The sequence below is a fragment of the Mustela erminea genome, chromosome 6 (assembly GCF_009829155.1).
Source record: "Mustela erminea isolate mMusErm1 chromosome 6, mMusErm1.Pri, whole genome shotgun sequence".
In the NCBI taxonomy this organism is placed as follows: Eukaryota; Metazoa; Chordata; class Mammalia; order Carnivora; family Mustelidae; genus Mustela; species Mustela erminea.
Genome location: NC_045619.1, coordinates 15,693,226 through 15,719,940, shown reverse-complemented (window position 1 = coordinate 15,719,940; position 26,715 = coordinate 15,693,226). Strand labels below are relative to the sequence as shown.

General features: G+C 50.5%; 1 protein-coding gene across 1 annotated transcript; it reads right to left on the bottom strand.

Moving 5' to 3' along the window:
* Positions 1-17,200: 17,200 nt before the first annotated feature.
* CKAP4 (cytoskeleton associated protein 4) lies at positions 17,201-26,298 on the bottom strand. The gene is made up of 2 exons (XM_032346515.1): positions 25,738-26,298; positions 17,201-19,664 (listed from the first exon to the last, which is right to left on the bottom strand). The coding sequence occupies exons 1-2, from the start codon at positions 26,185-26,187 to the stop codon at positions 18,342-18,344; spliced, it is 1,773 nt and encodes a 590-aa protein (XP_032202406.1). The 5' UTR covers positions 26,188-26,298; the 3' UTR covers positions 17,201-18,341.
* Positions 26,299-26,715: the final 417 nt, after the last annotated feature.

Sequence of the window (26,715 nt, the reverse complement as noted above, 5' to 3'; positions counted from 1 at the left end):
AGAGGCTGACAACGCCATGTCCCTGCCCCAAAATCCTTCTGTGGTTTTCCATCTCATCAGGGTAAGCTCGGAGCTCTTTGGGTTGGCAGACAAGGCCCTGTGTGAGCAGGCCCTGCCCATCTCGGAAACTCATCTCCTCTGCCCTCCATCCGGGTGTTAGTACCGCAGCCACACCACACAGCTGAGCCCGGTTCCCTCAAGGACTGATGCCTTTGCAAATGCTGTTCCCTCTGCCTAAGAGTTCTAGAGTGGCTCCCCTCCAACTCTGTTCATCTGGTCAACTCTTACTCATTCATTCAACAAACACTTATTCAGGGCATACAAGGCACCAAGCAAACTATAAATAATCAGAATGGTCCTCCAATACACAATGAAGCTTATGGGGGGTGGGGTAAGAAACCAATAATGAAATAAAGTATATGAATAAGAAAATCAAATAATAGGGCGCCTGGGTGGCTCAGTGGATTAAAGCCTCTCCTTTCGGCCCAGGATCCTGGGATCAAGGCCTGCATTGGGCTCTCTGCTCAGCAGAAAGCCTGCTTCCCTCTCTCTCTCTGCCTGCCTCTCTGCCTACTTATGATCTCTGTCTGTCAAATGAATAAAATCTTTAAAAAAGAAAGAAAGAAAGAAAGAAAATCAAATAATAGTAAATGCAGGGTAGGAGGTTGGGAGAGCCAGGTGGTGGGTATTACAGAGGGCACGTATTGTATGGAGCACTGGGTGTGGTGCGTAAACAATGAATTCTGTTACACTGAAAAGAAGTAAATTTTTTCAAAAAATAATAATAAAAAAAAACAAAAAAACAGTAAATGCAGTGAAGCAAAAAAAAGAAAAAGAAAGAACAGTGTTACATGACACAGAGTGATGACCTCAAGTGGGAAGTGTTGTGACAATTTTCATTTAATGATCAGGGAGGCCTCTTGAGGAGGTGACATTTGAGGTGGCTGGTCTGAATGACAACAGGTTGTCACCTATGTAAGAACCAGGGCAGGGTGTTCTGGGCAGAGAGTGTAACAAGTACAAAGGTCCTGAGGTAGGTGGGAATTTAGAGTGTTGGCATAAATGAAAGAAGGCCAGTGTGGGGAAGCATGCAAGCCAAGGGAGAGAGAAAGGCAGGGCCCCTGTCATCATGGAGGGCTTTTCTGGCCATAGGGATGATGCAAGGCTTTATCCTGCCATCTTCAGTTTAGGTGACAGCTCTCTTTACCTGCCTCCCTATTCTGGGGAGAAGGTGAGGGAAAGAGGGGTCCCTTCTTCCAACACCCCTTTCATACTACAAATAATCCTTGGCATAGAGATCCCAATGGTTCGATTGCTTCAGGCACTCAGTCGAGGCCTTACCTCTGCCTGGCTGTGTGACTTTAGACAAGTTATTCAACTTCTCTGTGCCTAGGATGCCTCCATTAATTTCTGTTCTCTCCTGTGACTGGTATTGAATTAACTCAGTCTTGCAGGCTAATTAGGAAGAACAGTAAATTTTTCTCTCCCCCCTCCAAGAGTCCTTCCTTTGTAGCACAGTCATTAAGAATCTGAGATTTGAAATCAGAACTGATGTGGCATCTGGAGTCACTTCTTTCTTGAGCAATTTATTTCATCTCTGCGAGTCGTGGTCTTCTTTGTTGTAGATTACAGCTCATATTGGGGGCCCCTGTGACATAATGTTTGGGGAATGATTTGTCAAGTCCTTCCTCACTTACCACAGCTTTTGGACAAAGAGAAGCTCAACCCACAGCCTCCATAGTTTTTTTTTAACCAATCCTCCTGACACTGTGCAGGTGTGGGCCATCTCACTGCTTCCCCTATAAAGGGGCTAAGGTTTACACTGCAAAGATTGCTAGCCGCCCTTAAACTGTGGTGCAGTGGGAAGACAGAGAGGGGGCCCTGAACTAGGAACAGAGTCCCATCTCAGTCAGTGACCAGCTTTCCGACTTACAGCAAGTCCCCTCTGTCCTCTGGGTCTCACCACATGACTTAAGGCAACTTGGTCCCCCAGGTGGTAGATGTGGTGCCCCCAAAGATGTCCCCCTCCTAATCCCTGAAGCCCGTGAACAGGTCACCTTTCTTGGTAGAAAGGATTTGGCAAATGTGATTAAGTTTACCACCTGCGATGGGAGATTATTCGAGATTATCCAGGTGAGTCCAATGTGATTACACGTCCTTAAAAGAGTTAGAGAAGGAGATGTAAAGAAGAAAGCAGTCTCAGCATGATGCTCTATGGGTTCCCAGTTACCTCACTGCCCACTTCCCCTCTGAAAGGGGAAGAAGGGTCCATGAGCCAAGGAATGTGAGTGGCCTCTAGAAGCTAGAAAAGCCAGCCAGCAGATTCCCCTGCAGAGCCTCCAAAAGGGCACAGCTCTGCCAATAGCGTGATTTCAGCCCAGTGACACCAGTTTCAGAATCCCACAGCCAGAACCAGAACAGAGTAATTTGGCATTGTCCTTGGGCGCCAAGGTCATGGTTTTGTTATCATGCCCCTCCCCTGCCAAGAAGCTGATGCAAATCCCTTTGGGGCAAGTGCTTTTAAAGCCCTTCTCTAACTGCCACCTGTCACCCTCCTACCTCTAACCCTGAAGGCGAGTGACCCCGCAGCTCAGCAGTAGTTCTAGCCCTAGCAGAAGGGAGAAGTAGAAACACAGGGCTTCCATACCCCCTGCCCCAGGGCTGAGGGTCACCGAACCTTCAGGAAACCAGAGCCACACGTCACCAAAACGGAACCAGGAGCTTCCAGACCGCAGCTCCCCAGGACACCCAGCACCCAAAGAAGGTCAAAGAACTTATGATCTCTGCAACAACCACGCATTTATGCTTTCCACTCTTACTCAAAACCAAAAGGTTGTGTCCCAGCCCAGCGGAAAACGGGACCACCCACAGGAATTTCGCACAGCTCAGGCTATTTCTCATCCAACGTGACAAAGCGCTAAGAAAAAGGAAAAAAAAAAACCAGCTTCCTTTCAACCCTCCCCAACAGAGTTGCTCTCATTGCTCTCATCCCCTACAATTATCCTGTGTTATCGTTGGATTCCTGTGCTTTTCTTTTTTTTTTCTTTTTTCTTTTTTCTTTTTTCTTTTTTTCTTTTTTTTTTTTCTCCATAAACAATGTAATTTGGAGAAAGTTCCTTGGAGAAAGGGCAAAAGAAAAAAAAAAAAAAAAAGGTTGCTTTTCGGGATCTCTCCCTGTGGTTTAACAATGCTGGGAGCCAGGTTTTTCTGCGGGATTGGTCCATCAACATTCCGCTCTCACCTGGCCCCGGAGCGTAGTCTTAGGCCCCCGGACGGGTGACGGGGGTGGGGGCACACCTGCGGAAGGCAGCCCTCTCCTGTGCTCAGCAGAAGCTTGGGAGGGATGCAGGGTGAGCCCTGGCAGGTGGGCAGGGCGGAAATGAGAGCCGGGGGCTGGGCTGGGCTGGGTTGCCCCCCCCCCTGCCAGGCTTAATGGGACCCACCTGTTGGCAAAGCCTCGCAAGGGAGCCCTCCGGTCAGCCGGGGACTTCTGGAAGACCAGGTGCTTTCAAACCGCCCACCAAGAAAGAGTGATAATAAGAAAAAGAGAAGAGTCTAGTATGAGGATGAGGGAGGGGGGGTTGGTGGAAGTGGGTGAAAAAGGAAGAGGAATGGGCCAGAGAGACAGGGAAGGAAGGAGGGAGAGGGGGGCGAGAGAGAAAGCATTAATGTGGGAGTGATACATAGTACTTTTCGGAATTTTTGGCTGGGAAAACTCTGACATATTGTTGAGAGAGGCGGAGGTCCCTGTAGCTCTTCTCTTTCCTAAGACACTGGGGCGGGGTGGGGGGGTGGCGCAGCCAGTCCAGCTTACCCTTCACTGCAGACACTGGGCTTGGGCTGGAGACCCCTTCAAGTGGCTCCCCAGCCCCCTGTCTCTCACTGCTCAGATGTGCCCGCCCTCTGGATCAGGCTGACCAGGTCCCACAGAGCGAGCTGCTGGGTCAGCTCAAGGTGGTTAATGCCCAGTGAAGGATCCAGGACTCAGTGAGCTGGGAGCTGGGGAGTCGCTGGGGAGCGAGGCTGGAAAGGAACATTGGAAGGTAAGGAAACTGGTGATTCTTGGCTGGGGGGATTACAGAAACGGCAAAAAAGAAAGTGTAGAGAACAGAACTTTGTGAGGTTCCATAAGGTGAAGAAAGGGATGACCACAGGAAGGGCTAGCTATAGCGCTTTTCTAAAAAAACAGACTTCTCAACTTCATCAATCCCATTTTCATTTGGAAAACATAGACCAGGATAATGAAGAAAAGTGACCCATAATCCTGCCATCAAGACGTATCTTTTAAAACAACTTAATTCGGGGCACCTGGGTGGCTCAGTGGGTTAAAGCCTCTGCCTTCGGCTCAGGTCATGATCTCGGGGTCCTGGGATGGAGCCCCACATCGGGCTCTCTGCTCAGTGGGAGCCTGCTTCCCCCTCCCCCTCTGCCTGCTTCTCTGCCTACTTGTGATCTCTTTCTTTCTCTCTCTCTCTGTCAAATAAATAAATAAAATCTAAAAAAAAAAAAAAAATCCACAATGTTAAATGAGTATAATTGACACACATAAAGAGCCTGTTTAAAATGTACTTGCAGGTCACCTGGGTGGCTCCATTGGGTAAACACCTGACTCTTGGTTTTGGCTCAGGTCATGACCTCAGGGTCAAGAGCGTGAGCCCTGCATTAGTCTCTGGGCTGAGCACAGAGTCTGCTTGAGATTCCATCCCTCTCCCTCTGCCCCCATCCCCCTGCCCACGTGCTCTTTCTCTCTCTCTCTCAAATAAATAAACTCTTTTTTTTTTTTTTAATAAAATGTACTCTTTAGCAGATTCTAGACATCTATGCTCAGGAAACCACCGCCACAATGATGCAATGATCATATTTGCCACCCCACAAAGTTTTCTGCTACCCTGTTCCAACCCCTCCCTTCCATCCCTTCCCACTGTATCTCTTCTTGAGGCTTGTTAGTTATGTTATAACTCTGGGTTGTGATTTCAGTGGATGTTCTAGGGTTCCTCATAGACATCTTTAACTTCCTACAGTCTCCCAGGTGGGATTCTTTTTTTTCTTGACATACCTTAGCCTTTGTAATATAAGCATGTATGTGTGTATTCAATAAATCTTTACCTGGGGCATAGCAGGTGCCATGTACTGAGTAAGAGTTGAGGATAGAGTGCTCACCGAGACAGACATGGCTGACATTCTAGGAGCTACACCACGCAAACCAGTAATTACCTAAAGACCCCTGTTCCTCAGATCTAAGATGGCGCTGCTCATACATGGCACCGTTATTTTACATACCACTCAAAATGAAAAACATGGGCAGGAAAGTGAAAGGCCAATGGGCTTCTAGTGCCAATGTAGGGACTCCAGTGGAATTTGTAGTTGACCCTCAGTACAACACAAGACACTGTAGATGTTAAGCAAAGGAATGATTAGATGTGTCTTGTGAAAACACTGCTCTACCTTCCAGATGAAGGACAGATTGGGAGAAGCAAAGACACAAGTTAGGAGGCAATTACAAGGGTCTGGAGTCAGAAAAGATCATGGCGGTGGAGCACAGGAAGTGTTTTTGAGAAATATTAAGTGGACGCATTGGTCAGACTTGGTGAGTGCATGTGGACAGTAAGGTGGGAAATGGTGTGAGAGCCCATGTTTCTGACGTGAGAAGCCAGATGGATGGAGAAGCCATGCCCTCTGATACAGTACCCTGGAGAGGAGACGGTTTCAGGGGAGTAAATAATGAGCTTATCTGAGGCACAATGAATTTAATAAGCTTCTACCTTTCATGGGTCTTGGCCGCAACCAACACAAAACAATCTTGGCTTACAAGGATATCCGGTGGCTTACCAGTTCATCAGAAAGACCGAAGACCCAGTCACTGAAAATATTCAAACAAGAGAAAAGCAAAATTCATGTGAAAACATCCTGTGGTGGATGCTGCTGGGGCGTCCCCACCGGGGGCCTCTCATCATGTCAACCCTGGACACTCAATTTTCTTCAGCATCAATGTACATAACCTCTGATTGTCTCTGCTCTTCAAGACTCACAGATCTAAACAGAAAGCTTATGATTAACTGAGAACAGAAGAGAGGCTGTCTGTGCCCCTTCCCCCAAATAGAAAGGGTATTCCAGGGGCGCCTCGATGGCTCAGTGGGTTAAAGCCTCTGCCTTCAGCTCAGGTCGTGGTCCCAGGGTCCTGGGATCGAGCCCCACTTCAGGCTCTCTGCTCAGCAGGGAGCCTACTTCCTCCTCTCTCTCTGCCTGCCTCTCTGCCTACTTGTGATCTGTCAAATAAATAAATAAAATCTTTTTAAAAAAAAAAAAAAAAAAGGGCGGGTGTATTCCAGTGACGGGAAGTCATCTGTGAGGTCTGTAGACAACAGGTAGAAATGTCAAGTACACATGTAACCAGAGTTAGTCCAGAACTCAGGAGAGAAGTCTGGGCTGGAGATAAACCCTTGGTGTCCTCAGCTTAGGGAAGGGGATGTTGATGGCATCACCCCGGGAAAGAGGATAGATCAAGGGGAGACTACTCACAACCAAGCCCTTGGGTCTGGTCAAGGAAGAGATGACAGCATAGAGCCCAAGAGGCAGTGGCCAGAAATGTGGATACCAAGCAAGGGGGTACTTTCCTTCTGGGATTTCCCCTCCGGATACACAAGTCTCTGTAACATAGACACAACTGCATATTTTTAACAAATCTTTATCAGATGCCTATTTATAATGTGTTAAGCACTTTAATCCCCCCAAATGCTCCGTGAGGTAGGTCCTATTAAAATCACCCCCATTTTACAGGTGAGGAACAGAGGCCACAAGAAGTCAAGTAACTTGTCCCAAGTCACACCCCCAGATCGTCAAGCACTCCAGAGCCCATGAGTCTAGCCACAGCCTAGCTCCTGTCCCCACTCGCTCCAGGAAGCCCAAGGGTAGTAAGAGAGGTAAGACTTCTATAGCCAACAGTACAGGAATAGACTGGAAAATGGGAGGCATGGTAGGAGGCTCCTGAACAAGGCCCATCTACCCAGATTTATACTTTTCATGGCTGGCTTTTGGGTAAAGCTTACAGCATTAGAGGCCAATGGAGGTACATAAAAGCCAAGCCCCTCAAAATACCCAATCATCTCAAAACACCCATTCATCTCAAGCTAGACCCCAGTGTTGTTTTTCCTCTCACTGTCTCTAACTTCCAGGACACCCACTCAAATGGCTCCAATAGAAAAAGACCCTGCCCAAAGCCAGCGGGGAACCGCGGGACTCTGATGGGGCTTCTAAAGCAGAACAAGGCAAGTTCAGTGGAGCTAGGTTGAGCCAGAAAGGGTTGTGCCTGCAGACTTCACTTTGTATCTCTGCCAAGGGGTACCCCGAAGCCACCCCAGGCTCTGCAGCAAGCCGTTTCTGGAAGGAATTTCCATCAAGAAACAAACAGACTCTCCTATTACAAAATGCAGAGACGGGCAAACCACCAGTATGCGGTGTTTGTGACTTCAGCTGCTTCTTTGGGATTACGCCTTCGCCCCAACAAGGGCAGGAGCGGACGATTGTGCTGAATTCCCAACTCGCTGGGAGGGTTTGACACACATCCAGAGCACGTGACCCTAAGAGAGCGGCATTACGGGTCGCCACCCCCTCCCCCAACCCTGCTGGATTCACTAAGAGAGATTTGAGCCCCTACAAAAGAAAATCCACAGCCGCACACCCCACCGCCATCCCAGCCCCTCCTTCCCCTCTCCCACTTCTGGTTTCTTCCTTACATAAACCTATTGGGAGCTCTTGGCTAATTCACTCCAATTCTCTCCTGACAAGATCGATAGAAGAGGCCATCAGGAAAAACCCGGCCAAGCTTAGTCCACCGACCCCAGCTACTTCCATGCAGAGTCTGGACTAGAACCCACAGCTCCCGGGACCAGTGCCTCCTCTGTCCGCTGCACTACACTGCCCTCTGCTGGGAGTGGAGGGAAATTGCCTTTTTGGTCTGGGTCTCCTTTTGGAGACTGCCTTGAGGCTCTGACCCAGCGGCTCAGGGCAGATCTTTCTCTGCAGGATGACTCCAGGGCCTGAGGCTCTGGTCCACGCTTCTCCGCAAATCTCGCTCACTCTCTCTTGCACTCCCTCCTTACCTCAGGGAGCCCAGCTTCTCCCAGGGAAGGGTGGGAGGAAGGTAGACATCCATGCCAGGAGGTAAAGGAAGCCCCAGCCGGAGCTGGACTAAGGAGAGGAGCTGCCCCAGGGCCTTGGCTCTTGGCCCCTGTTCCTGGAGGGAGAGACCATACTGCACCATGACAGAAACCAAAGATCTCCGATAAAAAACTGTGAAGTTGCAGGCCTTCCGAGAGACTCACACAGAGCCCACAAGGTCCATTTCTCAGGGTCACGATTCCTATTAACTCATCTCATTCACTGCCGGGGTCAAACCTCCAAACGCCTCTGAGAGCGAGACAGCTGCCCCGAATGGAGGCAGGAGCCGCAGTGCGTGCACGGTGGGAGCTGTGAGAGTCTAGAGGACACAGGTCCGCCAGAGGGTGCGCAGACTCTAATCTCAGCCGTGCATTTCACGGGCCGACTGTAGGCGGGTTCGCTTCAGCCTCCTCTAGTCGACTGCCTGCCTTGTGGTCGATGTTTAAGTCACATTTACTGAGCACCTTCTTATGTGCCGGGCACTGTTCTAAGCACCTTGCTTGTAGTAACTAGTTGAGTCTCTGCCAGCCCTATGAGGTAGGTATTATCATTAACATCAACCCTGTTTGTAAAGGGAAACTGAGGCACCGAAGTGTCAGTAGCTTTCCCTATGCGAGACAGAATGTGGTATGGCTGGCAGTGGGACTCAGTCTGGCTCCAGAACCCAATTTCTTAACCTCCAGGATTATACACGCAGTAGATTAAACGGAGTTGTCTCCTTGGACAGTATGGGATGCCGATTTTGTCTCTATAAGAAAGGGAGTGTGACCTTTAGTGGAGAGAGAACAGTGGTTAGAGATAAACAAAGGTGAGTCTGAATCCTGGACCTACTGGCTGTGTGACCCCAGGGCAAGTGAATGAAGCTTTCTTAGCTGCAGGGACTGACCAGCAAATCAGAGATGCCCGTTCTTATTCCCTAAATAACTGCCAGGGTTAACTGAGGTAATATGTGTTCAACCTGACTCGTGCTATAAAGCACAGTTACACAGTTATGGGCGGCTACTGCTGATGGTAACAGCCGAGTGTGCCACACTGGACTGAACCTTCGGGGTCACCGTCTGCCTTTCGGAAGCAGCTAGATATGGGAAGAGTAAAGGGCTTGAGGACTCTTCTAAGCTACTACTGACAAAAGATTCCGATTTAAAAAATTATTTTTAAATTTTTTTAAAGATTTTTATTTATTTATTTGACAGACAGAGGTCACAAGCAGGTAGAGAGGCAGCAGGGAGAGAGGAAGGGAAGCAGGCTTCCTGCTGAGCAGAGCCTGATGCCAGCTGGATCTCAGGACCCTGGGATCATGACTTGAGACGAAGGCAGAGGCTTTAATCCACTGAGCCACCCAGGTGCCCCTCCGATTAAAAAATTTTTTTTAATTTATCATTGGCTAAGTTTTCAGAGGAAGCTAATAAGAGGGAGAGTATTCATACTCCAAAGGTGCCTATGTCACACAATGATCCATCCATTGGTCTTTTAAATAGTGGGTTTTCAGGGAGCCTGGCTGGCTCAGTCTGTAGAGCATGCAACTCTTGATCTCAGAGTCGTGAGTTCTAGCCCCACATAGGGCATGGAGCCTACTTTAAAAAATATATATATATAGTGAATTTTCTCTTTTCTCGGTATATTTCTTTTTTTTTTTTTAAGATTTTATTTATTTATTTGACAGACAGAGATCACAGGTAGGCAGAGAGGCAGGCAGAGAGAGGGGGAAGCAGGCTCCCCGCAGAGCAGAGAGCCCGATGTGGGGCTCAATTCCAGGACCCTGAGATCATGACCTGAGCCGAAGGCAGCGGCTTAACCCACTGAGCCACCCAGGCGCCCCTCTCGGTAAATTTCAAAGGTGCTACTGAGTTCATCTGAAACACAATAGCTTAAAAAAAAAAAAAAAAAAAAAAAAAAACCTCGGTCCTGTGATTTCCAAGTCAGACACCAGATGGCGCCAAATTCTCGCTTCAAGGGAGAGCTCTGGTTCCCACAGCCGCCAGAATGCACTGGGGGCTCCTCCCCATCTGAAAGTTCAAGAGTTCAAGAACTAACTCTGATTCCTTGCTGGTGCATCCATGCATCTTCCAAGAGTAAACAAACTTTCATATGAGGTTATACAAGATGTCAGTCCCGCCTGGCAGCTCTCCCCAGAAACAAATTTAACAAATCACTTGCCCCACCCCAATAAGAAAGAAAAGGCTTGAGCACCCTGCCTGCACCAGACACTGATGGGCGCTAGGAATACAGCCTCGGTTCAGACAGAATCGTCCCTGCCCCCCACCGCAGATCTGCACCCCCTGTAGTCCTTCCTCCCTCAGGGAAAGCTCCTGCTCACGGAAGGATTCCGAAGAATCACATATGATGATAAAGTCAAGGCCAGTTGCTGCTGGAAGAGAACTTGGAGATCATTTAATCACATCCATGTCTCCCTTTACAGATGGGAGCACAGACAGGCCGGGAGAGAGAAGGCAACCCAGACAACACACCAGAACTGGGATCAGCTTCCGGATTCCAGGCACTTTTGTACCCTGCATGCTGTCTTGCAACAGCTGGGGACTCCGTCAAGAGAAAACCCGGACCTGCGATTCTAAGGGACTCGGTGGGACAGTCAGCCTCGGAACCCCGGGCCAATGCACCCGATTGCTAACAGGCGTTTCCACACAGCACTGCCAGGTATTTAAACACAGAGAGGCCGAGGTTGCCCCACAGCACATTGCCCAACAGGTGTTGCCCCTGGGTGTTCATGACCCACGAGCTCGGCAAGGCCAGGGGCCACTGCCTTCTGCTCAGAATGCAGCTCACTGCCTGCAGGAGTTCAATTGCGCTGATCCTTTGCCCACTCTGGGCATTTCGGAAATTTGCTTAGGCCTGGGGTGGAGCCTCAGCAAATAGTGGGGAAGAAGAGAAGGAAGAAAGCCCCGTTTCCGCCACAGTTAGTTCGTGAGCTGGGGTGGGGAGCGATGTCCTCTCTGAGACTCAGTCTCCCCAACTTGTAAAATAAGGATGTTAGATTGGAACCCCTTTTCAGCTTTAGGTCTCTAAGACCCGCTACATAGCCATTTGGCCATCCCTGTTAGGGAAAGGAATTAATCCTGCTGAAATAAAGCACTGCACGAAGTTCATGGAGGTCATCATCTATATTCTGATCTATGCTCTTTTAAACAATGAAAATGTGAGTTTTTCGGGGATCCTGGGGGCTCAGGCTTCCGACTCGATGTCAGCTGAAGTCATGATCTCAGGGTTGTGGGATCGAACCCTAGGTAGGACTCTAAACTCAGTTCCCAGTGGGCTGAAGAGTCTATCCTTTTCCCTCTGCCCCTCCCCCACTCGTGTGTGCATGCACGTGTGCACTCTCTCTCTCTCGCTCTTAAAAAAAAAAAAAACTTTTTAAAAATGTGTTTTTCCCTGTGTTTCTTCACTCCTTTTAAACAGTGGTTATTCTTTTTTTTTTTTTTAATTTATTTATTTGAAAGAGAACACAAGAGGGGGAGGGAGAGGGGCAAGCAGACCCCTCGCTGAGCCACCCATGCGCCCCAACCCTTTTAAAAAGTTTTAATTACAAAATATTTCTGGCATACAAAAAGATATCAAGAAAATTAGGGGGTGGTGATATACCTCAAAAATAAATATAGCACAATGCTCATTGTGCTAAGTAATAGATACATGAGTGCTTACTGGACAATTCTTCCAGCTTTTCTGTTTGAATTTTCATAATAAAATGTTGAGACAGGAAAGGCACTATGAATGATATCATGAATGCCCAAGTAGCCCTTACTTAGATAGAAATCCAAAAACCCAAATTTGGATATTCTGTCTCCTGGTCATTTCTTGACACTTTTACTACAATATATATTATTATTTTGCGTGGTTTTTTTTAATTTATATGCAAGTTTTTGTACTGTGTATTTTCTTTTCCAGCTTTTTTTCACTCGGCATTTTAGTTGAAAGATTTATCTGCACTGATATACAGGATTCTGATTTATTCCTTCTTATTACTGTGTTGAGGTCCATTGTATGAACAAATGATAATGTAGTTATTGACTGGTCAGGATTCCAGACTCTTTAAGTGTTTCCAATTTTTTTCGTCATAAGCAGTGCTGTTATGCCCATTCTTTACATGACTCCATGTCACCTGTATACATATGAAAGGTGTATAAGATTCTGTGTGGGAAAGAACAAGACCTCTGGAGCTTCAGGCATGGATGGATCCAGGTGTTCAAAGTATGTCATCAGGAACCTAACTGTTACCATGTCTAAGTACTGCTCTCTTCAACACTGGCTTCCTTCTCAGTGGTCTCTTCACATACGGTGGGCCCTAGTGGCCCGGGGTTTATGCCCTGCCAGCTTGGCCGCCCCAATGGATGGAGGACACTCTTTCTAGAAAGTTCCAGCAGTAGTCAGAGGACACTCTTTCTAGAAAGTTCCAGCAGTAGTCAGTATTCATCTGGAACAAATCAGACCAGGAGAACAGAATTTCTCATTGGCCAAAACTGGGTTATGGGTTCATTGTGGTCAGCCTCAGAGCCAGATGGACTGATGGTAGGGAAGGGGAGATTCTCTATAGAAAACTAGGGGAATTGTTACCACCCGAAGGAGAACTAGATGCTGGGCAGGCCACTACTGAGGTCCAGGACCTCGCCAGCCCCTGCTACCCGTGCATGTGTCATGCTGCGTGTGACCACACACCACGTCCCTGTTCCACTGGGAGTCTCACCTTCCTAATAGCCACTCGTGTTACTGAACACCTACGGGCTGCCTACTTTTTTGTATGTAACAAGGGCAAGATTGGTCAGGATAGGAATGGGTCCAGGCTTCTGGGAATATACTAAGGATAATCATATGTTTTAATGGGGTGGATTTTATGGCATGTGAATTATATCTTCATAAAGCTACTTTTTTAAGGAATACCATGGCATGAGTCCATTTATATGAAATTCAAAACTGGGCAAAGCAACAGGATAGTAGTTATCTTTGGGGGTTATTGGCCACGGGGCCCAGGAAGTTTCTGGCATGCTGCAAATGTTGTATATCTTCGGGGCACCTGGGTGGCTCAGTGGGTTAAAGCCTCTGCCTTTGGCTTGGGTCATGATCCCAGGGTCCCGGGATCGAGCCCCACATCCGGCTCTCTGCTAGGCAGGGAGCCTGCTTTCTCCTCTCTCTCTCTGCCTGCCTCTCTGCCTACTTGTGATTTCTGTCTGTCAAATAAATAAATAAAAATCTTTAATTAAAAAAAAAGTTGTATATCTTCACTGGGGGGTTAGTATGTGATGTAACATGTAAAACTCCCATCAGCTACGTCTGCCTTAGATGTGCATATGTCATAAAGCATGCAAGTCGTACTTCAATGAAAAGTAACCCCCCCTAAAGCCCAGGTGTTTTTAAGTGGAAAAGAAACCAGTCTACAGTAGTTCAGAGCACAGTTTTTAACTTAAGACCACTGGGTTCAAATCTCGCTCTACCACTTACCAGCTGTGACAAGTAAGTATTTGGAACAAATGATTTAACCTCTCTGTGCCTCAGTTTCTCCACCTGGAAAATGGGGATGGTAATAGAACCTTTCCTCGACTACTGCAACAACTGAATGAGTGAATCCTTGTACACCCTCAGAAGAGTGGTTGGCACATAGTGAATACTCAATAAATGTGACTTTTATCATTACTGACATGGGCCAAGCATGGCGGTATTGCTGTGGATACAGAAGATACAACCCTATCATCCATGGAGTGCATCATCAGACGAGAGAGCAGTCAGAATGCAGAGGGAGGAGCTCTTTCAGAGCAAGAAGCCTGCAATGTATAAACTTGTAGGAGGATCTCCCAAATTCAGCCTGGAGTTCAGGTTCAGGGAGGTGGGAAACTCTGAATAGAAGGGAGAAGTGTATGCAAAGGCACTGAGGTGAGGAGTGGTTCAGTTGGTCAGTGCACCTACCAGCAGAGTGCACAGCGGATGAGGCCCATTGTCTGGGAGAGAAGAGTCAGAAAGCTCTCTCTCAGCCACACCATGGAGTTGAAATTTTCTCCTGAAGCCAAAGGGGAGACGCTGAAGGATTTAGTGGAGAAGAGTCCTGGGGTAAGATCTACCTCTACCTCTTTTGAGAAAGATCATACCGGTTACCCCTGGGGAATTCCTTGAGTGGGAGAAGGCTAGGGACAGGGAAGCTACTTGACCTGTTCCTGTATCTCAAGATAGATACTGCAGTTTGCATGTTTACTGTCCCGTATTTACTGCTGGTCTCCTCCAACTGGACCACGAGAACCCTGAAAGCAGGAAGCCTGTCTGTCTTGTTCTTAGTCATCTCCTTGGCGTCTGGCAGAGCTGTGCTTTCTGAATATTGTTGAATGAATACTGAGGGCACACCCCAGGTTTCTGTTCCTAGGAACACGCAGGGGTGCGGCGAGGGGCTACTGCTGGGCTTCAGACACCGGCCAGTGATGCAGCAAAGATGAGGGATGGGGCGGCTGCGTCAGGGCTCCAGCAGGCATGGATGCACAGAGCAGGGACACGGGGCTCCCCTGAGCTTCTGGCTCAAGTGATGGGGGGAGCAGTGGCCCCACTTACTCCTGGGAGAAATGAGGACTTCGTTGTGGAACCCAAGATGTCTGGTAGGGGTGTGTCCAAATGTTCCCAGGAAACCAGATCCCCAGCTCAGAGGCATGCTCTGAGGAGGACATGGGGTGATTTCAAACTCTTTGACCCCAGTAAAGCCCGGGGACCCACTCATCAGAATGGACACTGGCCTTGGGGCTGAACCAGGGGCCCTGAAGTCTTGTGGTCCCCGGGGGAGGGAAGAGCGGGCTCAGGGCGGCAGCTCTTTACCAAGCAGCACAGAAATCTTTCCGTCTTTTAACTCTGGCGGGACGACCCTGGAACTCTCCGTACCAGATGCTGTGCTGCGCTCATCCCGCTCCTTCCACCCTCCCAGCTACCCCGTGAGGCGACATCACCCTCCCAGCTACCCCGTGAGGCGACATCACCCTCCCAGCTACCCCGTGAGGCGACATCACCCTCCCAGCTACCCCGTGAGGCGACATCACCCTCCCAGCTACCCCGTGAGGCGACATCACCCTCCCAGCTACCCCGTGAGGCGACATCACCCTCCCAGCTACCCCGTGAGGCGACATCACCCTCCCAGCTACCCCGTGAGGCGACATCACCCTCCCAGCTACCCTGTGAGGGGCCATCACCGGTCTGGGCCACCTGTGTGCGGACAGCCTCGCCTGGGCAATTTTGCTGCAGTCTCTTACCCTGGTGCTGGGTTGTCCGCAGTCTAATCAATATCGTCAGTAACTTGTGTTAATTCCCCGCTCGAGGGGCAGGGCACTCGTTTCCTGAAGTTGCCCATCCCGTGTGGAGGTATTCTGAGACTTGCCTCAGGCCTCTCCAAGCCTGTTCTAACCATCCCAGCTGAAGGGAGGCAGAACAGATGGATCCCCACTCTGTGTCCCATTATGCCTGATTATAGCACCTGTAACTCCCTAGGACATCTACCAGTTGTGACCATTAACCCCCACTGCGCTATAGGTCCCCTGAGGACAAGGATCCTGTCTGGTGCATCCTGAATTCACTTAGCAAATGATTGGCCGTGGGCTCAGTAATGTTCACTGAATGAGGGAATGAGCAGACACAGGAACAAGACTGGGTTGTGACTGTTACCTGGGGTAAGAGCTACCTCTAACTGCCCCACCATCAGCAATGTTGTGAATTCATAATACATCCTTTTTATTTTCACCGTCTGAATTTAAATGTGGTTGTTTCTCTGACCCTTAGAGGTTTTCTACCCTAATGTTAAATGACAATCTATCAGGGGCCCCTGGGTGGCTCAGTCATTGAGTGTACGACCTGATTTTGGCTCAGGTCGAGATTTCAAGGTCATGGAATAGAGCCCTCTGCTCCTTCCCCCCACTAGTGCACTCTCAAATAAATAAATAAATAAATAAGCAAAAACACTCTTTTTCAAAAATAAATGGCAATCTATTAAACCACTCCAAAGCCTGACATTAAAGACTGCACAAGTGGTGTCGAGAGGAAGATCAAGAAAATGCCTGATACAACCAACCAGCCTGAAAAGAAACCAAAATTTCATTTTCCCAAGCATGGATGTTTATGCTGTCCAGCACCCTCCACAAAGGAGGGCAAACCTGGTCACTAAATTACCTTTATCTATCAACTCGTCTACTTTAACATTCCAGATGATTTCTAACACCAGTAAAGAGCCCATCCTGATTTGCAAAAGGCTTTGGAAAAACAGAAGCCAGGGGCTGGGACGCCCTAGGGGATGCTGCCTCAAGGACCCAGAAGGACTGACCAAAAGATTCTGGGATGAGGGCCACCAGCCAGAGGAGAGCAGGAGACCACAGTGGCACTCAGGCCTCCTCCCCTTCCACACCCTGGCTCTTGCAGCCTGTCTCTGGAAGGCAGGCGGGGGAGGGGGTGGTCCTGCACTCTTGCTGGTGGAAGGTAGAGTTGCCTATCAGTTAAGAGCAGGACTGGATTCGAATCTCAGCCCTATCTAGCTAATAATGATCTTACACAATGCTTGGCAGCCTGTGGCCCCTCAGTAAAATGCAGAATGTCCCCCCCTGGCTCCAGGGAATATTAGGAGAAAGATATAGGGGCCTATCAAGTGCTTAGCACAAGGCATGGCACACAGGCACTCAATGAACACCATCCAAAATCAGTTTCCCCAAGAAACTGGAGGCTGCAGGTCACTTAAGATGGTCCACGACCACAGTTCTCAACCCCAGTGCACTTTCCAATCAGCAGGGAGCCTTTGAAATGCTAATGTAACCCTTTTAATGCCCACAGAATCAGAATCCCTGGGGGCAGGCTCAGGGATTGTTGAAAGCTCCCAGAAGATTCTGCTGTAGCTCAGTTGCCAGTCAGGCAAATGCCTATAATCAAACCTGCAAACGGTCAATCAAAGGTACGTCCCCAGGCCTAAGAATGAGGCCACCTTGCTTTTAGAATTGCAACGCTCTTAAAATCGAAAACTTCTCGACCTTTCTAGTCTAAGGAATACATCGCAATTGCTAAATTCTCAGAAAACCATCACTCTAGAAAAGTCGTAACAAAGCTCGTGTTTATTAAGAATTAAAAATACTGTAAATAAGCCATACAGTTCATTTCACAGTAAACTAAACAAACCTTTTTTTCTCTTAATTTTCTTTTTTTTCTTTTTTTCTTCTTTTTTGAAAGGCAAGACAGCCATTAAAGAACAGTACAGCTCGAAGGGAAACAGCAAAAAACTACAGAAAATGCACATTCCTCCTCACTGACAGATGGGGGTCTGCTGGGACAGCAAACCTCTTCATGGACATCATGAGAAAATAAAAACACATGGCCTCCATTCTCCAGGGAGACAGCCCATGCCTTTGTGGACCGCTCTCATCATCATCCTGAAGGATTCCAAAGAGTCCCCTTTCCGGGTATTATCCAGGGACTCTACCAACAGGTGACACAGGCTGGCCACAGGGGACTCTGAAGTGTTGTGGCTTTCACATTCAGAACCATCTGGATTCTTTGCATAGTTACCTTGGAGATCACAAGATGATTCAGGAATGGAAACAGCACCCCACACCACGGGAGGTGGCCATCAAGTCAAGCAGCTGGTTCTTATCAACTAAAAACCAAGGGGTTTGTCCCCCTCCCAAATCGGAGCTGACATTTGTAAATTTTAACCAGTTTAAGTGGAAGACAAGAAGTGAGCGGCAGCTCATGAAAACTTCGGCCAGAAGTATTAAAAAAAAAAAAAAAAAGTAAAATTAATTGTCCTTAAAGAGAATGAGAAAGAGAAGTGCCTCCTCCCCCGACTTTTTTTACTTGAAATCTGCCAGGCAGGCAAGGTTTTGTGAGGTTACACGTAATCTGCTTCTGCTAATCCCCAGTTGAAGCCATTCTTCTCGGACACTAGAGCCATCCCTCCTAGAAGGCCCCTCTGACTAGCAGGGGCCAGGCCTTGAGGAAACCAACCAAAAGCAGAAGCAGAGAACTTGAGAAACCAATGGTGTGTGGTAATAATCGTAAATAAGTTAACTGGGCACAAAAATATAAAATGCCTTGGTGTTCGGGCCTTGGGGGCGGGGAGGGGCACTGCTTTTTAAGAGAGAACAAGAACCCGGGAGGGGTAGAGTGAGCGGGAGAAAACAACCCATTTTTTGGTCATGAGAAACTGGATCAACTCTGTACCCTGCACGCACATTCCCTCAGACTTTTTCGTGAATCTTCTCCACTTTCAGGAACAACCTATCCAGGTCATTTCTCAGGTCATCTAACAAGCCCTTGGCGGATTCCAGGTTGTTCTCGTTGGTTTCTATTTTCACTGAGTACGCGACCAAACTGTCCACGGCAGTCCTGAGCATCCTCAAGTCCGACTCCACTTGGCTGACTGAGGCTTTGAGGTTGTCTAGAGAAGAGAGTCTGTCCAGGAAGTCCTGAGGCAAGGGGGCCGCCCGGGCCGGGTCCTGGCCCAGCAGCGTATGGACTTGCTCCTGCACCTTCTGGAGAGCCTCCACGGTGCTGGGGAGCTCGCCCACGCTTCTCTTCAGCTCCTCCACGTCGCTGTAGAGCGAGAGCTGGGCCTCGCCCAGGCTCCTCACCGTGCTGGCCAGGCCCCCCGCGTCGGCCTCCGAAGGGCCCAGGCCGGCCACGCGCTCCTGCAGGGCGGCCAGGCGCTGCTCGTGCTCCTCGCTCTTGGCCAGCAAGGCCTCCAGGTTCTCGCTGTGGCGCGCAGAGGCCGTCTGCACGGCATCCACACCGTCTTCCACGGTCTGGAGCCTGGAGTCCAATCCCTGACTCTTCTCCTGGAGCGCAGCTAAGGAGCCAGCGTGCTTGTAAACCCCATCTTCCTCCGGCCTGAGGGCCTCTGTTTCCAGGTGGCGCAGCTCCTCCTTGAGTCTCCTGATCTCCTCGGGAAGGCGGGAGGTGACCTCCTCGGACTGGAGAAGCTTCTCTGTGAGGGCCTGCAAGGTGAGGTGCTCCGAATTGGCCGCCTCCTTGAACTTCTGCTGCTCCTGCTTGAGGCTCACCAGCTCCTTGACCTCAGTGTAGACGTCAGACTCCAAGGTCTGGAGGGTGCTTCTCAGGGCCTCGATGTCCTTTTCTCTGGACTTCACAGCGACCTGTGTTTCCTTCACAGCTTCCTTCAAGGCTTTCAGATCCTGCTTGTACCCCTCCGAGTCTTCCAGAGAGGCAACCTTTGCCTTCACCTCGTTGATTTCCTTCTGGCTCCTCTTCTGGACCTCGGTGAAGATGGCGATGTTGTCGTTGATGGACTTGGTGAGTTCCGTCAGCCTTTCCTCCACCGTGTTCTCCAGAGACGTGAAGTCCCGCTCCCGGGCATCCTTCACCACGTGGATGCCATCGGAGAGGTCTTTGAGAATCTCGTTCTGGAGCTTCTGCAGAACTTCACTGATCCGGTTGATCTCGCTCTCCCCCTGCTTCACAGCTTTCTCCGTGAGGTCTTGTTTATGCTGGGAGCTTCTCAAGATGGACTCAAAAGTCCCAAATGTGGCTTGAAGAGACTGCACCTGTAACCAAAATCCACACGTTAATTGCTGAGAAGAGCTGATGAGTTCCATGCAACACAGCTCTATTTCCTTTTGTCTGCCCAGCTTCGGGTCCCTCTTCTGGAACGGAACAATAATTGGCCTTGGAGAAAGAACCTTCCCTCCACACACATTCCATGGGGTTTGCGGGACCAACCTAAAGGCCCTTTCCAAGTGCTCCAAGGGGTCCTCTCTCCTGAAGCCACAGTGATCAGCCCAGGGATGGGCCTGCAGCCAGTCAGTCAACTCCAAGACTACTGGGAAAGAAAACCTTTTTCTATTGGGATTGCTAGTTATAGGATGGGGGAAGCCTGGAGAGGCTCAGACTGGCCCACGAAGAACACCAGTCTACGCATCAAACCAGCACAGTGGGAAGCAAAACTAAGAGACGGCGAGATCGAGCTCTGAAGATACAATCTGCATCTCTGGGTACAGCTACACCTGAAGGAATCTGCTCTTGAACTTTGTGGTTTAAGACAATACATTTTCTCTCTCCCTTGCCCCGTCCCTCTTCTCTTTAAGCGAGTGAGGCTGAGTTTCTAGCTCCTGCCATGGAAAAGTCTTCCTTTCACAGGAAAAAAGCTGAGACACATGGAGACACTCGACTGGGAGGCACGAGACAAAGGTTCAGGTGTCTAGCTTGCCACTTCTAGTTGGCGGCCCTGACCAAGTCACTGTCCTCACCCAAAAACATGACTTGGGCCAGATGCTCCCTTAGCGCTCTCTGGCTTTGTGAGCACATTTTGCTCCCGTTTGCCACGATACACTCATCCTAAATAAATTCTCCGCTAACCAAGGTCTGACCTGGAACCTCTCCGGAGAACTGGTCTGATGTGCCGAGCCTGACAGGCCAGGGACTACCGACACACAGAGCCACCCAGAACACTTTCTTATAAAACAAAACAAAACAAAAACCCGGAATCTCTCAAGCCTCCAGCTCTAACCACCAATTCACAGGAACATGCAAGAGAAAAACATGCAGCAAGGGCGCAATCGGCCAAACCCACGATGTGGAAAATCCTACACGACAAAGAGCCAGGACCTTCAATAATTAAATGGCATTTTTAAAGGGGAAAGTCGAGGGAAATTACACATTAAAAGAAATTTAAGAGATTCACCAACCAAATGTAATGTGTGGACTTATACATGGATCCTGATTCAAACAAACAAACTATAAAAGAGCTATTTTTAAGGGGGTCCTCGGGAAATCTGATTTTGAACTAGGTATTAGATGAGAAACAAGCCTTTCTGTTAACTTTGTTAGGTATAATATACTGTGTTTTGCCAAAAGGAAAGGGAAGAGAAGGAGCTCCTATTTGTTAGAAATAAATCTTGAAATACTTGGGATGAACTAATGTTCAGTGAAAATTAGATCCTGGGTCGATACCCACTGGGTCTGCCGGAGCCACACGGGCCCTCTAGGGGGCCTGCCCCACCCTTGCCTGCTGAATCTCTCGGCTCAGGACAGGCTATGCTCTCGGCCCAGGCTGCAGCCATGCCACCACCTGGGCTATGTCCCAACACCCACAGCATCTGAGAACAAGAGAGACCAGGTGGGCACCCAGCAAAGGGTGGAAGAGAAGGCTTCAGAGACCCTGCTCTGACTCCAGTCCTAAAAGAGCAAAACAAAATGGGAGGGAAGAAGTGGTGATGGAATGAAACAAACAAGAATAACAAAGGAAAAAAAAAGAGCATCATTAAAAACGGGGCTCATTATATCGATCTCTTGTTTATGCCTAAATACTTCCATGGCAACAAGGCAAAAAATAAAACAGCATGAGCTCTGGAACCAGACTGGCTATGTTCAAATCTTGGTTTGGACACTTCCTAGCTGTGTGATCCTGGGCGAGTTACTCAGCCCGTCTGTGCCTTTGTTACCTCAGCAGCAGGACAACAAAACAGCAGGGAACAAAACAGTACCTGACTCTCTCTAGGCTCTTCGTGGGAGGATTAAGCTAGAGTGAAGATATCTACAGCTTCAGTTGTGCCTGACACATAGTGAATGGTCAACAGAGAGCAGCTCGGGGCTCCGGTGCCAGCCCCACCTAAAACCAGCTCAGGGAGCACAGATAAGTCACTCACTTTGCAGGTCCCAACTCCTCGTCTATTAACAAATAGTTTCTAAAGTCCCTTTGGGTTTCCAGTAGTCCGTGATGTTAAGACAGATTAGAATGAGGTTTTCAGGGACTCCGGAATACTAGACAATTTCCCAGTTCAACTCAATATAACCTGACTCATAAAAGGTACTTTGAGAAGATACCAGGGAGAACTCACCTCCAAAACTAAGCTGTTCAATCACAGCACCCGCCTGTTGTGCACAGCACTCAAAACAGAGGCATGGCCGGGCGAGCACAGTACCTGCAACGTGGCAGGCATTCCTGCAGTGTTTTCCGAATGAAGCAGGAATTAATTAATTAAGAGCACAAAGCCTAGTGAAGACTGAGCTACTCCATTTCCCCTGGGATCCCCGTCACCCCTAACAGGGGCTGGCTCTTGGCAAATGGTGAGGAAGGGGACTAGATCAGAAATTATGGATGAAACCAAACACATCAACCCCCAACACTAGGAAAATAATACAGAACTCGCCCCCCTACTGATGGTGCTGTGAGCTGTACATCTTTCCATGCAAAGACCTCATTATAATCAATATGCAATGGATGCATCTGTTCTCCTAACATATGTGGGGTGCCCACTAAATAGTGGGGCAGAACATCAGAGAAAAACGATGGTTAGAACAGGATCCCTGCACTCAAGGAGTTCATATCACTAGAGGAGACACTGGTGGCTGCAGTGCAACAGGGCACTTCCTGTATACCAAAAAATATGCAAAGTACTTCGTAATTATCTCATGAGTGGGTGGCTCCCAATGATTTCCAGTTTACCAATCAGGAAACTGGGAAATGGGCAGGCTGAGCACCAAAATCCCAGAACGTGTGAGGTCACCACCTGAGCTCTTAACCTCCAGTGATAAGCTCTAGCAGAAGCCTGTTCTACGTGCACTAAGTGTGTGGAGGAAATGCTGCCTACCCTCAGAAGCTCTGACCCCTCCAGAGTCAAGACGAGAAAACAAAGAAACACAACCAGAGAACTCACTCTTCCACAAACAACCGCTCATCTCATTCAGCTGTCCCTCCTGGGCCTAAGCCTGCCCCTCCCATCACTTTCTGCCACCCTGGATCCACCAGGGCCACACGGGCCCTTCCCCGCCTCCAACCAAACTGCCAGCATCTTCGGAAGCCCGCACCCACTGTGCCCACTGAACCTTCCGTGGAAGGACAGGCCAGCTTCTCTGCCCAGGCTGCAGTCATTCAGCAGACCTGGGCCATTTCCCAACATTGGGACCATCTGCACAATGAGACCAGGCAAGCGGCCCTGTGGCGTGCTTCAAGTCGCACTGCTTTGACTCCGACCCCAAATCCCCCACTTAGGGGCTGTGTGTGACCTTGAAGGAGTAATACAGCAGACTCCTGGCCAGGCTGGCCCACCTGTGGAAAGTGCTAATGAATGGGTCCTGCCTCAGAGGGTGGCTGGGAAGAACTTAATAGGATGCCTAGCCCATACTGAATACTAATTACGAATAATAATACTATAAGTATAGGTTCCTGCTAAGAACCAAATCCCACCCTGCACCAAGCATCACAGAGTTAAAAAGGGGCTCAAGTTTAGGCTTTCAGAGGAGCCACCACGGCTCACTCTTCAAAGCAAAATCACTCATTTCCTGGCCTCCACGGAGGAGCAGACAGAAGTGGCCACACACAGTGTCAAATCTCAGTACTGTTCTGGGCACATTCTGAGTTCCACATCATCGGACCAGGCATTTAACTGAATAGCTACTACACACCTCACGAGCCACGGGCAAGATAATAAAATGAACAAAGGGCTAAGACTGTCCTAGGAGCAAACTGCAGTATGAATCCTAGCCCTGCCCCTTACTAGCTGTGGGACCTTGCATTTTCTCGGCCTTCTCGTGGCTCACTCTCCTCATCTGCGAAAGGGGCGGCCTACTCGGTCTACCCGTGCTCACCTCTTGGGGCTGCTGTGAGAGTCAAGAGATGAGAGCACAATAAATCCGAGGCATCACATATAGCTTGATTACACTGCTAAATTAAAAAGAAAGGACACTGTTCCAACAGCATACAGCCAGGTGGATGCTTAAAAAACCTGGACAGAGCCCTCCCCTCACTGTGTAGATAGGAAAACTCAGCCCCCAAATGGAAAGTAATGTACACACAGCTTTGATAGAGAAGAGGTGGGAGCTGGGGAGGAGGGAATACGGGAGAGGCAGGGGAGAAGCAGACACAGTAAAACCCAGTTTCTTCAACTACTTTTCAAGACCTCCCCCATCTGAGCCTCAACTCCAATCTCTCATCTCACTACTTCCTAAATGTTACTCTGCTACAGGCCGGACAGCCGCCTGCTGTCCCTGCAACACACTCAAGACAGCGCCCCTGCCTGTGTGTCTGCACTCCTTCTCTCAAGAGTTCCTGACCACCAGCGAGGCCTACACTGGCACCGCCCTGGCCACCAGGACATGGGCCCAGGCAAACTCCACACCCTCTTTCTTCGGAACTCACACGGCAGTAACCCTCCACTGAAAACTCCTTACGTGCTGCTTTGCAAACATTATTTGTGCCTTTTGGCGCCTTGGAACCACCCCTCAACCCCCGCCCCCCCACACCCCGGCACAGTGCCAACATGCAACCGTATCACTATCAGACTTCAATGAACATTGTGACTGGTAACTGGGCGGATGGGAGGGAGGGACTGAGGGGCTCGTGATTATCCTCTAGCAGTGCGTCTTATGACGTGACATTCAGGATAGGCAAAGCAGCACTGCCTACTGAAGTCTCTCCGAAAAGTCACCTCCCTTGGCCTGCAGCGTGGAGCAGGATGACTCATTCCAGTTGCTCTGCCAGTCTTAAGAGGAAATTCCTAGTCCCGCATACTCCACAAAAGTCGATAGAAACTTGGCAGGGCAGGCGGCATGCTGGGAAAAGGAGGCAGCAGTTCCGGGCTCAGAAGCGGTGGCGGGCTTTTTTGTTTCGATCATACAACCAACTTTCATTGAGCAAAGACGTTAGTGGAGGACGGAAGAGGAGGAAGGAGAAGGGATGAGACCAAGGGAGATGCGCTTGGTGTGTCAACACACAAGTGGGAACCTAAGAGGCTTTGTGGTAAAAGTTGGGTCCATCCATACCGGAGAGAGAGGCCTCAGTGGACCCCAAACTGGGCAGTGGCCTAGACATTCTCATGCAGTCTGCCACTCACCAGCTGTGGTCTTTATCAATTCACCCCATCTCTCTAAACCTCAATCTTCTCATCTGGAAAATGGAGTCACAACTACTACTTCTCCCTCCCCGCCAGGGTGGCTATGATGATTAGATAGTGAGTAAGTCCTCTTAACATCATGTAAAAGTGTCTGTGGTATTACTCACCAGTACCCTCTAATATTTGGGGGCCTTTCCTTTCCTCTGAAGCTAGTTTATGCTATTTCAAAGGCCCACATGGGGACACTGGTCCACAAGGGATCTGAAGATAGGTAATATTTCATCTGAACTTCGCAAATGAGTATGACTACTTCCTTCTCCTTCCCCAGGATCGGGATTTATTAAGACCTGGCTCAGATGTCTCCCACAGGGAGAGCCCAGGTGCGGCCTTGCCCGAGGCTTCCGGGGATGCGCTGGCGTCCCTTCCAACCTCCTTTTCAGACAACTCTGTCCATTCAGCGGTTCCTAATCCAAAAAGAATGGGCTCCCCAGAGCCTGGCGGCTTCCTTACAGGTCACCGCTAATGCCCTGTGACAGGCCCTTGGCCCACCCTGGCAGGCTGGCCTGACCATCCTCCCGGCGGCCCATCCCTCGGGGCCCGATTCCGCCGCGGCCATTAACAAAGAGGGTCTGGGGACAGCCCGGGGACTGGGGGCCCGGAGACGGGGCATCCCCGGCCCGGACCGCCCGAGGAGGGCGCCCGGCTCCGGTCCCGGCCCCGGGGCCTGGGCAGAGCCAGCGCCCCGGCTGCGGCGCGGGGGCCGCGGGTGGGGGTCCGGGGTACCCACCTTCTGCTCGACGCCCTGCAAGCCCTGGCCCAGCTCCTCCCTCTGCCGGGAGAAGTCCTGGTGGCCGCGCCGGACCTGCTGGACCTCCTCCAGGACGTGGTGGACACACCAGCCCGAGAAGGCGGCCGCCGCCACCAGGGCGAGGTAGAAGAGAAAGTTGAGCGCCCGGCCGAGCCTGCGCGAGCAGGACGCCGAGGACGAGGCGGCAGCGGCGGCGGCGGCGGAGGACTTGCCGCCGCGGTGGCCGCCCTTGCCGTGCGCCTGGTTCTGCGGATGCTGCGGCGGGTGCTGCTGTGGGTGCGGCGCGGGCGGCGGCGGCTGCTGCTGCTGCGGCGCCGGCGGCGGCTTCTTCGCCACGTCATCCGCGCCGCCCGACGGGTGGGCGCCCTTCTCCGAGGGGCTCGCGGCGCCGTGGCCGCCCTTAGAGCCCCTTTGTTTGGCCGAGGGCATGGCGGGCGCGGCGGCGGGTGAGGCCGCGGATTGCGAGGCGAGCGAGCGGGGCACGCGGCCCGGGAAACTTCCTCGGGCTCCCCCGGGGCTGGGCGAGCGGCACGCGGGCGCTGCCGGCGTCGGAGCGGCCGAGAGAGAGCGGGCGGCGGGCGCGCGAGGAAGGAGGCCGGACGACGGAGGAAGGAGGAGGGGGCCTGCCTCCGCTGCCGCCGCCGCCGCCGCCGCCGCGGCGCCGACCCCGCCTCCCGGGAAGGGAGGCCGGGAGAGCGGAGCCGGGAGAGCCTGCCACGCACGCGGGGGCCGGCGCGGCCCCTCCCCCTGCCGCCTCGACCCCAAGGAGGGGGGCCGAGTGGGGGACGGCGGCGCGGGGGTCCACGCGGCGGGGGCGGGGGTGTCCCAGGCGGGTCTGCGAGTCCCGGGTGGGGGAGCAGAGGGGAGGGTGGTGGCCAAGCGCGGTCAGAGGCGGCCGGGTCCGGAGGAGGTTGTCCCAGCCGGGTCTACGGGGCCGAGGTGGCAAGGGGGAGCCCG

Coding starts and splice junctions, on each gene's coding strand:
- CKAP4 (XM_032346515.1), bottom strand. CDS start 26,187: ATGCCCTCGGCCAAACAAAGGGGCTCTAAGGGCGGCCACGGCGCCGCG. Junction 19,665..25,737: donor TGCAGGGCGTCGAGCAGAAG/GTGGGTACCCCG, acceptor TTTTGGTTACAG/GTGCAGTCTCTTCAAGCCAC.